Genomic DNA, 16,472 nt, shown 5'->3' with positions numbered 1-16,472 from the left:
CTCTGTAGTATTGCATTATTGAACAATTCCCTTTTTTTGGTTATTTGATCCACACGTGTCTTTATTGGCATCAGCACTTTGGGGGGTTTCGGGTTAATTACTGGTGCGACATTATTATTTTTTACCTCCCTGAGTCATGTCTAATTTTTGCTTTCAAATCAAAATCCAATAACCTCCATTCTGACTTCTTTCAGGCTTTGTAGACAATGTAACTGCCTCCATTAAACGTCGGAGATGTGGGTTATCAGTGGGCTGGTTTGAGGAAACAGTGTTAAGATGAATCAGAATGTTTGAGCAGAGTTCCATTTGATGCTACAAGAAATATTTCCCTTTTTAGGAGTTGGAAAATGGAGATAATTGAAACCAAGTTTTCTCTTCCTCCTCTTTCTAATCTATTGACACATTGGTATATATTTCTAACATATTGAAAGGACCAGGTGATAGTTATTTACCCCAAGTCATATAGAGTTAAGGTGGAGAAAGTATTGAAACTAGGGTCTCAGTTGCCAGTTTTTCCTTCTTCTTTTCTTTTTCATGGCCAACAGTTGTACTAATTAGAAATTGTGGTTACCTGCATTGTACATGTTCACCATTCTTGCCTAATAGATGTGTTTCAAGTCATGTCTTTACTTTGTGGACCTTGGATTCCTTGTTTGCAAAACCAAGTGGGTGAGAGAGGAGAGGATCCCATATGTCTGTGCTCCGTTCTTTTTCGGCTCCGAGACTCTATGAAGAGTCATGATGTTGTCACGCAGGGGCAAGATTCTCAGACAATGAAAGCTTTTCCGTTTTCCCATTTCCTCCTCCACTTGATTTGTGAGCATGTTCAGAATTAGATTCTAGGTCCAATTGCAGGAAATGTTTTCGTCTGGCTCATTATTCCAGAATGTCTGATGCCTCCCAGATCCTGCTTTGCAACTTTATAACTTCTTTTTTTTAACTGATGATAAAACTGAGCCCCAGAAAAGTCAAGTGACTTGTCCGAGCTTGCTATTAGTAGAATAGGTCTCTGAGTCAGATCTCTCAAGTTCTGAAGCTAAAATTCCTCTCCCTTCTTTACCTTCTGTTCTTACCTGTAGTAAGTAAAACGTGTTCTCCCTCCCTCATCTAAAGGTGCTCATCTCTGCTGGTTATTTCAATGTAAACCTCTTAAAACAGGTCTGGCCAGTAGAGGTAGCATGGAGAATAAATGGTAAGAAATGCAGTTAAGTGCATTGCAAGTCCGTTGTGGTTCACACAGTCTCATCCTTGTTATGATGTGGACTTTACAGATACTTTCTGGGTATGGGTCTTATTTTCAACGTGGTACTTGCAGCTCTCAGGGGCAGTTATCCGAGTTCTAGTATTTCTCTCATGAGCAAGTGTGTGCATCAGGATCTGGAAGAATGGGCTTTGGAGCCGGACACCCTGGGCTCCAGCTCTTGCTTAGTCAATTACTCACGGTGTCATCTTGGGGAATCTGCCTGATTCTCCTTGTTCACTTTCCCCTCGTTTTTGTCACGGCAGTATCGACTTCTTTCTGATTTCGATCGTGCCGATTCTGAATGAGATAACGGACATTAAGTGCTTTAGCATCAAGCCTGTGGTGCAAAGGCTGCACAGATTTAGGTCTTAGGATAACTAGCCCTTATACTAACTCTAGGTGGAGAGCTATGAGAGGCAAAAAGTCTCTGGTCGAATTCCTTGCCTGAGTAGGGCACCCAGGTGGCCCTGAATTATCGCACCTGAACCACCTGCCCATCACTCTGTTTGCCCGATCCTCTTTTATTTATTTTTTTTCCAGCTTTATGAAGGTATATAAGCATGATCCTCTTTTGACCTTCCTTGGGTTGTGTTTTCTGGGCAGAGGACAAGATCTGGACATCAGTGCAGCACAACAGCACCGAGCTGACCCACGTGCGAGGCGCCGATGCCCAGGAGCCCTACTCCATGGCCTTGGACTACGGAGGCAGCCTGGGGCAGCTGGAAGCCGTGATTGATGGCTCGGAGCACTGTGAGCAGGAGGTGTCCTACCACTGCAGGAGGTCCCGTCTGCTCAACACTCCCGGTAAGGCCCTCCCCTGCCTGTGCCCTTGGTGTGGGCCACGTGGGGCCACCGTGGTGTGACAGATGGGCCCTGAAACCCTGGAGTATCAAAGAGGGGAGTGGCTGGCAAGGGGGCTGCAGCTACAGCGGTTCATGGTGCAGTGGAGAGAAACGCCACTCAGAGGGGACTCCTGGTACCCAGGGTGTTACCTAGAGGAGGTCCTGTAGCCTCTCAAGATGTTTTCCCACATCTTCAAGAGAGGAACGGTGATCATGCCCATCTGGCAACAGCTGTGAGAATGGGAAGTTTCTTGAGAGCCTTGGAACCCAGAGAAAGAGCATTTGAGCTAGACATAGAAAGGGTGGAGGTGGACCTGGTATTCCTGGCAGAGAGGAAGCACCAGGGATTTCGGCACATCCACCAAAGAGCAATGAGTTATCCCTGGGGCAAAGGAAGCAAGGGAAGCAGCATTGGCAGGGAGGTTAGTAGGGCAGGAAGGTAGAGTCCCGTGTGTTTGCAGGGCTCATGTTACCTGAAAAGTGCAGGGTTTAATGAAAATGATGCTTTAAAAACATAGTTTGCTCTCAGATAAAACTTATATTAACTTTATTTTTCTTCTATGGTTATTATTATTATTATTTTGGAGTGAATCATTGATTGAGTTATGCAAGGATTGCAAAAAAAAAAAAATCAGATTGCTAACCAAAACCACAAATGGTTTGGCAAAATGCTAGGAGGGCTAGGTCAAAGCTTATGCACGCTCTGGGAGCCAGGAATCTTTGCGAGTATCAGTTCATCATTTGTTTTGCAGCAGAAAAAATTAAAAGGTGGAGTACCTCAGGGATGTGGAATAGCCTGGAAAGGGCATCAGAATCTTTAGCCTAAAGGAACGGAGGAGCCGATGCTTGAGAGTCAGGAATTTTGGAAGGTTTGAGAACATTAGCCAGTGAAATACCGACAAAGAACTGCCAGCCACCGCCTCCCTGATCTAGAATCTGGAGGGAAGGTGTCGTTTCGTGTAAGTGAATTTTCCAGATTACTATCCCTGATCCCTTTAGGCACCAAAAGAGTTTTCAAAGAATTTTTAACTCTCTGAAATGAAAACCTTTCTCCAATGGAGTCCACGCTCCCTCACCTTCTTGAACAGAAAGTTCTGAATATAAAACGTAATCTGTTGCTGGTGACTCAGGGTTATCACTGTGGAAATCAACTGCTGTGCCTCCTTGTGCTCCGCCGTGCTCACAGGGACGATGAGGGTGGAGGCGGAGGCGCTGTCTGGTGTCCCTTCTCCAGCGTCCGTCTCCGACGGCCCTGCCGTGAGTCAGTGTTTGCATCTGTCCCTCTTCCTCTGTCTCTGGGCTGTCAGGCCTGTGTGTGGCCCTCACGGCACCGTTTGCAGTATGACTGTGTCTAGAAAGCCCTCCTACCCTCTGGTTTCCCAAGGATTGGTTTTGGTGGATTTTTAGGAAAATCGGGATTATGTTCATTCTGACTATGGAATTTTTTATTTGCATATGTCTTTTTATTGAAGTATAGTCAGTTTACAGTATTGTGTCAATTTCTGGCATACAAATGCTTCAGTCATACATGAACATACATATATTCATTTTCATGTTCTTTTTCACCATAGGTTACTACAAGGTATTGAATATAGTTCCCTGTGCTACACAGTATGAATTTGTTTATCTTTCATATACAGTAGTTAGTATCTGCAAATCTCGACCTCTCAATTTATCCTTTCCCACCCCCCTTTCCTCCTTGTAACTGTAAGTTTATTTTCTATGTCTGTTGAGTCTGTTTCTGTTTTGTAAATAAGTTCATTTGTATCATTTTTAGATTCCACGTATAAGTGATATCATATGGTATTTTTCTTTCTCTGTTTGACTTACTTCCCTTAGAATGACAACCTCCAGGTCCACCCACTTGCCAAGCAAATCGGTCATGCAAAGGGGTTTGTTGTGAGGATTGCTTAAGGTCTTCAACAAAACTCATGATGCAGTGTCCTAGGGCACTCCAGGGCCCCCGTCTCCCTACCAGTCTTGGGCTTCTGCTTGTTTATTCATCCTGGCACGTGAGTGGTTCCACTTAGAATCAGTTGCTATGCCTAGTATGTGCCAATGGATTTGAAACTCATCAAAATCCTGCTTGTTTTAGAGTATTCTAAAATTCTCAAAGTCCTCTTTTCCCTTAATTAATGATGTTTTAGTGAGCATAGAGCTAACTGGCCATATATATGTGATATACCGTTTAGACCACACATAGACACATATGTGTGTACACTACAGTATGAATGAAATATACATTCCTTATTTACTCACTATTTAATATATGCTATGCAATATATATTCTGTAATGGTCTATCTCATCATATAATCTTTGTGGGTCCAAACAGATCCGTGAATGCTCTTGAGTGGATAAACCGTCACGGCCATCTGTCATGTTCCACATCCGATGTGCACAAAATGGATGCTTTGACTTAGCAATCTGAGTGAAGAACTGTGATGCAGAAAAGCCAAATTACAGATAGAAAAGGAATAACACTCCACAGTACTCTGGGGTCGATGAAACTTAAAGCTCTTTGTCCCCAGTACCTGTACCAGCCAAGACCAACTAACAGATGATCACACTTTCTTTCACATGATAAGGGATTACCCCTAGGTGCCACACACTTTGTTTTGGCCAGTGGAAATTAAACAGTGAAAAAACAGTGTTTCTGTCTCTGTGATTGTAATAGGGAGGACAGAAACAAACCAAACACACGTGTGTGCAGACACACACACACACACACACACACACACACACACATACACAGAATCAGTTCATGGAAAAGGAGAGGCAGAGACATCAAGAAGAATGAGGGGCCAAGAGCCACCAGGCGCAGGGAGTCTGATTTCAAGTAGGCTGGTGGGAAGGACCCCGGAGCCCAGTGAGGGCACCCTCCCAGAGACCCAGAGGGAGGATGTGGGACATGTCAGGGCTGGGACAGAAGCTTCCAGGCTGAGCAGCAGCAGGAAGGCCAGTGTGGCCACAGGAAGGCAGCGGAGAGCAATGAGGGGTGATGGGAAGGTGAGGTTCGTGGTGTCCCGACCAGGCCACCCAAGTCCTAGCACGGCGGATGTGAGTCATCATGCATGGGAAGGTCACTGGAGCACGCAAGCAAGGGGTTACTTTCTCTTCCTATCTCAAATCAAAATGCCAGCGCCAGTTTATTGAAGTCAGGCTACACCAGGTAGCCCGAATTTGCCAAGCACATAGATGTTGTAGGTCGCTCCCTACGGCTGGTGAGCTAGAAACAGCTGTGAGCCTCTGGAGAGCAGGAACCACGTCTTATAGCTCTGGCCCCGCAGACTAGCTTGGGCCTGCCAGCCAAGGGCCTAGCGACCACCTACAGCCCTTTGTACCTGCTGCCCCAGCTACACGGAGCTGAGATGGTCGTTCTGGCCGCTCTGCCTGCATTTTACTGCTGCCCCTCTACCTCCCTAACTCAGAGATCTGAAAGGCCTCCGTCCGGGAGCTGAGATCCGCCATCTAACAGCACATCCCTTCCAGATATCTTTATTTCCTTCTTTCCTCCCTTTCTTCCTCCCATCTTTCTTCCTTCCTTCCTTCCCTGCTTCCTTTCCAACTTCTGTCTCTCCCTCCCCTCTCTCTCCCTCCACATACGCGCACACACACACAATATATATATTTATATTTATACTTCTATTTATTTATATTTATTTTTATATTTGTATTTATATTTATGTGGGTAGAACTTATCCCCAAGTCCATGGTCTTTTCACTGCATCGGGTTGTCACCATACTACTAAAAACAATTCTTATCATAGGAGCCCCATAATCAAAACCACAAAACTCTACCAGGACATCCAAAACACAAAATACCAGGGTGACATTTGAAACATCATTAATAAATCTATTTCTACTTCATGTGCAGCAAGAATCTATAAAGAAGCTCAGGGTTCCTAGAGCACATACTGTTTGACGTCATCCCTGCTGCCGGTGAGATTGGCTCTTGCCTTGTGAGCTCCTTCTGTTTGCCTGGTATTTTGAATATTATTTCGTTCAGTCCTCTCCATGGCCAAATTAAATTTGTGTTATTGTCATTTTTTTTTTGAAGGGGAAGCTCGAAGAAGTTAGGTAGCTCTTCTGAAGTCCTGTAGCTACGAAGTGCAGGAGACTGTTTCAGACCCATGCCTCTCTGGCTTTAACTCGCATCTGCATTCCACAATAACCTGCAGAAGGAACAAGGAAATAATGAAAGACCTTAAGGAAGGAAATAAACTAATTTAAAAAGGATTCAGGTAGCCAGAGAAAAGGTTCATCTCCTGTTCTGGATGTCAGCCATGATGTCACCCTAATACTTAGCAGTGTAAGCAGTTTAAAACCATGGTAATGTTCGTTGTGCCCTCATCTGCAGCTTGGACAGGGTCCAGCAGGCCCTGAGCATCTCTGCTGCACTCTGCATCACCTGGGGCTGGGGCTGGGGCTGGGGTCACCACTCACTCACTCAGTGGGTGCTGGCTGTGGGCTGGCGTCTTCAGATGGGCAAATGGCTGGGACCCCAGTTGGACATGTGGTCCTTCCACGTGGCTGCGTAACTTTCTCACAGCCTGGAGCCTGGGTCTCAGGGGCTACATCCCATGAGGCAGAGTGAGATAGGTGAGAGCCAGGTTGGATTTGACTACCTAGCATTGGAAGTCAGTCTCATTTTTGCTGCTTTTTAAGTAGTTGAAGATGGTCACGCAGGCTAGTTCACACCCCAAGGGAGGCAGATTTGATTTCATTTTAATGGAGTGTGTGTGCCGACATGTTTCAAATGACCATATCTTCAAAATGATGTCTGCGTAGGCAACTAGCTTAAGGAAACACAGCAAATTCTGGGTAGAGTCAGGAATCAAACCCAAATCTTCCCAACTCACTGTACGTCCTTTCACTTTGATGTCCTGCCAGCCATTGATTTAGTCAATTATAATTCAGGCTGAAAACGTGTCTGACTCTCCATGTTTCCCTCTTAGTAACTTTTGTCACCCTTAAAATGGTGTGGCTAAAATGTGTTTTTAAGAGTTTCACAGGTCTTAAAAAAATATAAAAAGACCATCACATGAATCAAGTCAGTGCATTTTACTGTGCTTGAAAGCCACCTTCCCTAATGTTCTAATAACTCACTCTTGGTGTTTCCCTGGGGACAGAAAGTCAAAATCAGAGGTGGGCAGATTTTGCAAAGAAGACATACACCTTCATGGGACTAGAGATGTGAGTGTTTCTCAGGAAAAGAAAAACAAAAAACTATTCCACATAAATGCAAGGCATGAAATGTGTCTGGCTGCAAATGAATTTCGGTCCAGACCATTAATTACTTAAATAATCAATGTGGATTACCCACGCACCAATTAGATGAAGGCTTTATTTTCCTCCCCACTCATAAAAGACCGTGTTCGCCGGTTTTACCTCCAAGGTACCCACAGAAAGAAGAATCCTGTTTTCTAATCTGAGATGCAGTCCAGGGACAGCAATATGAAAAGAGCACACGTTTTGGAATGACCAACCTGGTCTTCAGGTTCACTTTTGCTGCTTACTAGCTGGGCGAATTTGAGCACGTTACATGGCCTTGCTAAGCTTCAGTTCCTCATCTGTAAGTTGTAAAGAGCAGACGCTGTGTCTTGCGTAGGGTAGACATGCAAGGTACTACTGTGGTTTTAGCTAGTGCTGTATCACATATACCAAAAGCAAGGGGGTATGGGCTCCCCAGGCTACCAGGAGAGGGTCTCGGAATCCTGAGATATGTCTGGTGAAAGAGTTCAGTTGGGGGATCTGCCTCTTGTAGGCTGTAGGCAAACTCATTTTCTAGGCTGCATCTCACTTATGGTCAAGGCGGTGTTGACCTACCGAAGAGCACCACTGAGAGTCTTAGAGTTTCACATCTGCGTCTCCTCCTCTGCTGGCCACTCGAATCCACTCATCTGTCTCTTTCTCATTTTAATAAATGGTACCACCATTGGGTTTCTCGAGGCCCAAACTGAGGACTCATTCCCTCCTCACCCTCTCCATTCCCGGTTCTGTGCACCAGCAAATACTCACTCATCAGCTGCAGCTGACTGGCTTCCAGCCTCTGCTCTCCGATTCCACTGTTCCCACCTCCCTTTAAAGCCTTACATGGAGAGGATATAGCTCAGGGGTAGAGCGTGTGCCTAGCATGCATGAGGTCCTGGGTTCGATCCCAAGCACCTCCATTAAAAAATAATAAATAAACAAACCCAATTACTCCCCCAAAAACTTTTTTAAAAGGAAAATAACCCTCATCATCATCATCTGTTGATGGGACAGGTGCATCCTATTTCTGCTTCCTCTCCCATCTCGTCTTGTACCCCCTTCCTACAGCTTGTACATCATGCGACAACCAAGTGATTATCTTGCCAAAGATGAGATCATGCTACCTGGCTTCAAACCCTTCCCAGTGCCCTTGTAACAGAACCCAGACTCCTGCCTGCCTCAGACAGAGCTCTGCAAGCCGGGGCCCCTCCCCAGGTCCCAGCTCCCAGCTCCCAGCTCCCAGATCCCTTCCTCCTCCCACCCACTGGACTCATCTCTATTTCCCTTGATTCTGCTTCTTTCCCAACTGGCCCTCACCCCCTCTTAGTACTGATCGAAAGCTTCCTTCCTCTTTCCATTCTAGCTCACAATTTAAATTTTCCATCCACTTTTCATCCAAAGTACCCATCTTATCCCTCGTTCCACTTCATCTTATTTTAATATTCTGCTGAGAGGTTATTACTATCCAATATTTTCTTCCTATCTGTTTGTTTACTGTCTTCTTCTGCGCTACACTCTGCTTGTAGAGTGTGAGCTCCGGGAAGGAGGGAAAGTCTTTGTCTCATTTATCTACTTTATCCCAAAATGCTAGACGTGTACCAGGTGCCCGGCAAATATTAGGAAGTAGCAGATGAAAGACTAGAAGTCCCTTCTCAATGAGTAATAAGTGTCTCTAGTGTTCATGCCATGTCAGAGGACTCACGGTAGAACGAGAACCCTTGGCCAAGCCCACTGCAGGGACCCTCACAGGGCGAAGGCAGCTTTGTGAAGCAGGGAGGGCTGGACTGGGCGGGGGAGCTGCCGGCCTGCTCTCGGCTCCACTGTCAAGCCTGTGACCTTGAGCAAGTTACTTACATTTTATGGGCCTCAAGGTTCCCATCGGTAATCCTACCAGATTTTATGTGATGCTCTCTCTCAGTGTCTTTTCTGCCCTGACACTTATGATTCTATACTAACCCACAGAAAGTGAGTTAAAATTCATGTCACAGTTTATTAGTTTTTTTTTTTATCACAGCAAGGAAGGAGAGGAGTTGATACAACAAACAGATCAGGGGGAGAGAGAGAGAGAGAGGATATTCCTGAGACTCTTAAGGTCATGAAATATGATAATTTATATAGTAGGTGATATTTTTTGGCACCTTCATGCACCAGATCATCAAAGAACGTATTTCCATACAGTAATACGGATTGTGCAGAGAAGGTATGAACTTCCCCAAGGTCATAACAAGTCAAGAATAGCGAGAATAATAACTCCTTACTTTAGAGTGTTTATACATCCATTACATCGTGTACTTTATGGCATATTCGGTGGGTTATAAGATACACACAGAAATACAGTTATTCCAGCTGCACAGATGACCTTGGTCAACGTAGACTTTGTGCTGTGATGACATCCCTTGGCTTGTAACCAGGGAGTCAGACCTGACCCTGGATTTCCCTCCTGCCTGAGTCCTCACTGTACCCGTGACGGAGGAAGGGGAGCAGAGTCCAGGGAAGAGCCAAGGGGGTGACGTCCCTTGTCTTGGCTCAAGAACTTGTCTTCTCAGCCCTGAGACCTTAGGTAAGGCGCTTCGCATCTCTAAGCCCCAGTTTCCCCATCTCAAAGAATGAGGATGACAAAAATAACATGAATAGTACCCGCATCATTGGAAGGATAAAAATGGTTGAAAACTTGTAGTTGGTATCATTTAAGTTCTCAATTTACCTAAGTTCTGTTGAAATGACAGAGATGCCTTTCTGAACGTAGTTTTTAATGTCCTCTCACTTTTGCTGGAAGGACTGAATGTGGTAAGGGTTTTTTTTTTCCCTCCTGCCTTCCTTTATGCTTGTGTGTGTGTGTGTGTGTGTGTGTGTGTGTAGGGTCTGGAGAGAAATTCCAATCAGTGTGCTAGGTGTTACAGAGACTTAAACTAGAATCTCAGCCTGGTACAACAAAGACTTTGGAGACTCTGAAGCAAGACCATACCTGAGTTCCTCTCCTCTGCCACTTATTTGCTGAGTGGCCGTTGTCAGGTCATATAACCTGAGTGTCTGAGTCACATTTTCTCATCTGCAAAAGGTCTCACATGTGAACCTAACTTGTAGACTTTTTCAGGGATTACGAGTGCATGTGTAAAGGGGCTGGTCATGGGGGCTTCTACAATTTTAGGAGCCTACGTTCTCGTAGGCAGAATTAGAGACAATCTGTATATGTCGGCAAGAAGTAAAGTGTTCGGGAAAGGAGAATTTACTTCCCCTTAGGTAAAACTCAGAGACCTTCTACGGAAAGTCATCACTTTTTAGACAGCATGGAGAGCAGAGTTGTGATGAGAAAAGGCATAGAGGAGGGTGGTGTGATTCAGCCTCAGGGAATGGGGAGAAACTGTAGGAATGAAGCAGCTGAGGTTCTGGCTGCTTAGTAAAGATCAGGAGGCAGAGAGGATGAAAGAAAGAGAGGGAGGAAGGAGGCAGGGCCTTCTATGCTTCAGACACTTAGCAGCGTGCTTCTGTGGATGCAATTTCCACTAAGCGGAGAAGACCCCTTGAGCTAGAGAGTGATCTGGCAGAAAGATTTACCATATGGCTTTAGGAAGAACTGATTGGGTCCAGAGGAAACTACAGACAAATAGATCAGTCAGGTATTTATCTCAGGAGTCAAGGAAAGATGTAAGAAGTGTGGGGCCATAGGAATAGAAAGGAAAAAGATAAGAATGCTTGGCTTTGATCAATAAAGTAGACTCTAAAACAATGATGTCCAATGGAAATACAATGTGAGCTACATGGACAATTTAAAAATTTCCAATAGACACATTATAAACATAAAAGGAAACATATTACACATGATTTTATATTCTTATATTGACCGTTGAATACGATGTTTTTTATTCCAGTCATAGAAATGAGGGGACTTAGAGATAAAGTAATACACCTGAGATCTTATAAGAAGGATCTGAGTTCAAACAGAGCTAACTTCAAAGCCTGTGGCTCTTACAAGTCAGGCACAGATGTCAAGAGAGGATGAAGGGAAAGCAGGATTGGAATCTTGAGTCCAGATTCCTTATTTGGTGTGATAGTTCTACCAAATAAGGAGAGATGTATTTACTGAGGAAAGCATATTTATATGTGATGTAGCTGGTTGCAATGTCATATGTATATATACAATGTCATACGTATGTCATATGTACACAGATGTAAAACAAACCCTTCCCTATATATACCTGCCTACAAGGTGTGTATATATGCATTGTTGTTGTATTATATAATGTATAATTATATGTGCATTATATAATTATTACATTATATAATATATGTGCATTTATGTATGTATTTTTTAATTTTCAGATTCCCAGTAATCCCTATGTAGGAGGCATTTAAAGTAGGAGAAAGATGGAAAGGAAAGATATTAACATTAAGCATAGTTTTTGAATCTAATACTTGCAGTGTATCAGGCTTTTTAACAAGTATTTTCAGTTCCTAACACAGATGAACTGTAAAACCACCTTGTTTAATCCTTACAGTGTCTTGTGGTATATAGGTTATTACTGATGGACAAACAGGTTCAAAGAGGTTAAGTAAAGAACCACGTGACCCCCTCTACATCTGTAGAAATGCACACAAATCTTAAAACCCGTTATGATTAAATTCAGTTTCTTGGACAAGCAAAACCAATCTTTGCTTGAGTCTGCCAGGTCATCAGCTATCCAGACACCAGTTATACAACATTCCCTTGTCTGAATCAATCCAGGACTGGATTTTGCCTAGTAAACTGTGTCATATAGATACAGTCAGCAGTCAGTCCAAAATCTATCTGGGTAATCATTTCATAGGATGCCCCCAAGAATAGAAAACTAATTCTCTCTTGGAACACATCACTGGCAGGGAAAAGAAGTCAGATAAGGAGAAAATCAGAAATGAAGTTGCTGACACTCTAACAATCCATCTGTATATTCAGCAGAATTTTTCGATTGAGTTTACAAGAGATAAGATTTCAGAGTATTGGAGTAGTTGCAGAAGCCACCTTGGGAGGATTAAGAAAAGGAAAGAGAGGAAGGAAGAAAGGGAGGAAGGAAGAAAGGAAGGAAAAAGGAAGGGAAAGAAAACCTTTTGGGTAATTGTCTATGAATTAAGATCCTGCATTTTGTCTCATTTTGTGTCTTGAGTAAAACTGAAGACACTCTCAACATGGAGACATGATCTTAGGCAAGTAACCCAGTGTGATCTTCCCAAGGGCCTCAAGTTATGATGTTGACATACAAGAGTCCAGTTACACAGTGGATGCAACTTTTCAACACAGTGAGTTTCCTAGAGGGAGGTGAGGATTTGTGGCAATCGGAGCCCTGGGAGGTTAACTCGTTGGCAACTAAGAGTCAACAGAGGACACATGTTTCCTGAGTGGTAAAATTGAAATAAAAATGTCTTCTCCAAGTGAGACTTTTTTCCAATTCTGTGAGTTCTTCAGAGATAACTGCTGAGTCTTATTCATTTCTGTATTCTTCTAGAGCCTTACTTGACACTTGGTACAAAATAGGTGCTCAAAGAAATCTTTCTTATATGTAAAAATCATATGAGAGTTTGGTCAAAAATACTTTGAAAAGCAAGAATGTGTATTCCTATATTAGACAGGATAGGGTAAATTATACTATCATAACAATAAGGGAGGGAGGGAGGGAGGGAGGGAGGAAGGAAGGATGGAAGGACGGAAGGAAAGAAAAGATTAAAGTCTTAAAACAATGAGGTTTCATTTTTCAAGTAGGCCAGATATGCTTCATGGATTGGCTGGGGTCTCTGCTCTATGATTTCTTCCTCTGGGACCCAAAATGACAGAGTAGTTCCTCTCTCAAGTGTCACCTTAAAAAAGGAAGAGAGGACTCTGGGGTGCCTCAAGCCTACCACAGCCTGGGGGTGATATATGTTACTTCTGCTTACAACTCATTACCCAGCATGAAATGCGTAGGGGAAGCAAAATAATTTTTCCTCTAAACTTCTGAGTTCCTGGCTGAGAGCCCTGCAACAAAAAGACAGATTAGCAAGAGAAAAACAAACAGAAGTGTATTCACACGTACACCTCATGTGTGCATGGGAGATACCCAGGGAAAAATGAGTAACTCAAAGAGGAGGCTTAGAACTCCAGCTTATACAGCATCTTCAACAAAGACTAATAAGTTAATAGGATAAAGGACAGCAGTGTTAGGCTTCCAACAGCAAAGGTAAAAGCTACTTAGTGAAGTTTGTTATACAACTGCCTCTGGTGTCCCTTCCAGGCTGACAGGCTCTGAAGTTGTCTCCAAATGTTGATCTTTTTGTCCTCTTGGTAGCGAAGGGAGATGGACACCTTGAAAATGTATGTCCTTGCTTTCAGGCAGGTAGGGGAGGAAAAGAGCTTTTCTTGTCTGTGTGTCTCCTCAGTTTTCTTCAGCTCAAAGTAATCCTTATGCCAAATGATGCATTTTGGGGTGGCACATTCTGTTGCCCTTCAAGTACCTACAAACTCAAAGGACCAGGATGTATAATCCTACCATATGCCTGGAAGGTGAAGAAATAGCAATAATTGGTGCATAGCCTCAATGTCGATAACCCAGTGGGAAAAAACAGGAAAAAAAAGACCAAAAAAAAAAAAAAAGTCATAGCCAAATAAGAATTGAAATAAAAGGGCATTTGCAATATTGCCTTTTTTTTTCCTTCTCATCTACTATAGGGTGTATCATGTTCTTTTCTTTTCTTTTTCTTTTTCTAACGCGGGCACACCAAAAAAACTATCTCAGACTTCCAAGCTACTACAAGCTATTTTTAAACCTCTATTTACAGATTTTCCTGTAAGTATGAATATACATGGCCTGAATTTTAGTTTCAGCTAAAATGAAATGCTTGATTGATATCAAAATTCGTTTTAGCATTGAGTTAGTGTTGAAGTTTTAGTATTAGGTTTTCTAATGTCAAACTAAATTGGACAACTCCTATTTGGAAAGTACTGCTTTATTCCTTCTTTTTTCTTTCTTCTTTCTTTTTTTTTTTTGAAAATCAAAGCAAATTGGGAAAATTAATTTTGCAATTAGTCACAAAGGCTGAGCATGCCTGGGGATAAAACTGTTTCTGTATGCATATGTTTGTGTACAGATAAAAAAAAACATGCCGAATTCTTTGATTCACACAAATGGCTCTTTTAATGCTGCTTCCATGAGTCTGTTGCCTCTGAAATAGGACCCACAGGTGTGTGTTTGTTTGTCAAGATGAGGTGGCGCACCACAGTGAGTGGCTGACATAGTTTCCCTCATACTCTGATTGCTGAGCCTACTCAGTCTGTCAGCTGCCAGATGGACACCCTTGGTCAGCGAGGGCTGGTTCGATGGACCACAAGCGCCCCCTGGCGGTGAGCATCCCCACTGCCTCTCGGGCCATCTTGCATGGGTCCATTCCACAAGCTTGGATAACGTGGCTCCTTCTGCTGCTCCATATTTTATCTTTGGGAAATTTGTGCTCTTTCCAGACTTTCAGAGGCAGCCGTTGATGGTGGGCAGACTATAGCATAGGACCAAAGGGAGGTACTTACTCTGGATTATAAAATACACATTCATGGCAGCTAGACATGCTTTCTGCAAAAGATGGGGTGTGGGGGGAGGTGAAAATGACTGGGCAGTTAGAGATTGGTAGAAATCCTTTGATGCTATGAAGGGCTTTAAACATCTGGCAGCTGGAGAAATTTTAACCAATGAATGAAGCTGAATGAAAATATGGCCTGCGGCAGTTTATGCGGCAGGTGATTTTTTTCTTTTTTTAATTTTTATTTTTTATTAAAGTATAGTTGATTTATATATTGTGTTGGTTTCTGGTCTACAGCACAGTGATTCATTTATACATACATATATGCAAATTCTTTTTCATATTCTTTTTTATTTCAGGTTATTGCAAATTATTGAATGTAGTTCTCTGTGTTGTACAGTAAGACCTTGTTGTTTATCTATTCTGTACATAGCAGTTGGTATCTGCTAATCCCAAATTCCCAGTTTATTCTTCCCTCACTTGGGAGCCATAAGTTGGTTTTCAATGTCTGTGAGTCTCTCTCTGTTTTGTAAATAAGTTCACTTGCATCATTTTTTTAGATGCCACATATAATAAGTGATATCATATGATATTTGTCTATCTCTGACTTACTCCACTTAGTATGATCATCTTTCATTCCATCCATGTTGCTGAAAATGGCATTGTTTTATTCTTTTTTATGGCAGAGTAGTATTCATACGCTACGGGCAATTTGAATGCATCTCTATAGGCGCAGCTAAGGGTGTTAGAGTTCTGATTGATTGCCACCAAAAATCCAGTCCCTCCTTCTGCTAAATGAAGGATTGGAGGATGGAGTCTGCTGTCTCAGAGGATTCTTTAACCTACACACGTGTGCTCTGGGTGCCACAGAATTCTATGTCCTTGACGTGATAAGTCAGGCTTCTGGTGTCTTAGTGACCTCATGCATTTCACAGTTTAAATGGGAGCACATCTTCTCCACTGAGCACGCGGATGCTCAGGCCCTTAAGCATGCACCATCTCATCTGCTTCGCGCTGCTGTTCTGATCAAGGTAAGTATAATGCCTCCCCCAGTTATTCATCTGTGCCCTTGGGTCTTTGGTGGATGTGTGCTTTCCTGCCTCAGGGCAGAGCTAATTTCATTTCTCAGCCTCCATTGTGCCTGAGTACACAGTTTACCTAAAGGTTAAGAATTATGAATCTAATTAAGAGGATGGAGCAATTCCACTACATTAACATTAATAGTGCATGGGAAGCACTCCCCATGGCTTCATTTTTAAAGCACTAGCCATTTCCATGTCTATTCTCTCTCCCCTCTATTTTTTTTCCCTTCCTGCACCACTTAATGAAAATCTAACGGTAGCAGTGGCACCTACGTTGATGAACGAGGAACGGTGATTGTTGCTCCTGTTTGTCTCTTTCTTATTCCTTCATGGCTAAGGGCAGCATCCTTGGGACATGCTTGCTTATTGATCAGAGGTGGGAGAAGAAACCCAAAGGATGAGGAGTTGTCAAGAAAGCTGTGCTTCTGACAAATATGATGCGACTCGTTTGTCAAATGACAAAATGCGAACTTTTCCTTCATCCTAGAATTGAAAGGTCATTACAGTAAGAGTGAATTTTATAAAGGTTAAAGTAAGTG

At 43.1% G+C, this 16,472-nt stretch overlaps 1 protein-coding gene across 1 annotated transcript in view; it reads left to right on the top strand.

The window, feature by feature from the left end:
* The window catches only part of CNTNAP5 (contactin associated protein family member 5), a 730,584-nt gene that overhangs the window by 506,328 nt on the left and 207,784 nt on the right, over positions 1-16,472 (top strand). The window contains exon 13 of the mRNA XM_072960805.1: positions 1,847-2,047. Coding sequence (XP_072816906.1) covers positions 1,847-2,047 — 201 coding nt within the window. The remainder of the gene's footprint in view (positions 1-1,846; positions 2,048-16,472) is intronic.

This window comes from Vicugna pacos, chromosome 5 (assembly GCF_048564905.1).
Source record: "Vicugna pacos chromosome 5, VicPac4, whole genome shotgun sequence".
Lineage (NCBI taxonomy): Eukaryota > Metazoa > Chordata > Mammalia > Artiodactyla > Camelidae > Vicugna > Vicugna pacos.
Note: the sequence above shows the minus strand (reverse complement) of the source record. Positions and strands in the feature narration are given on the sequence as shown.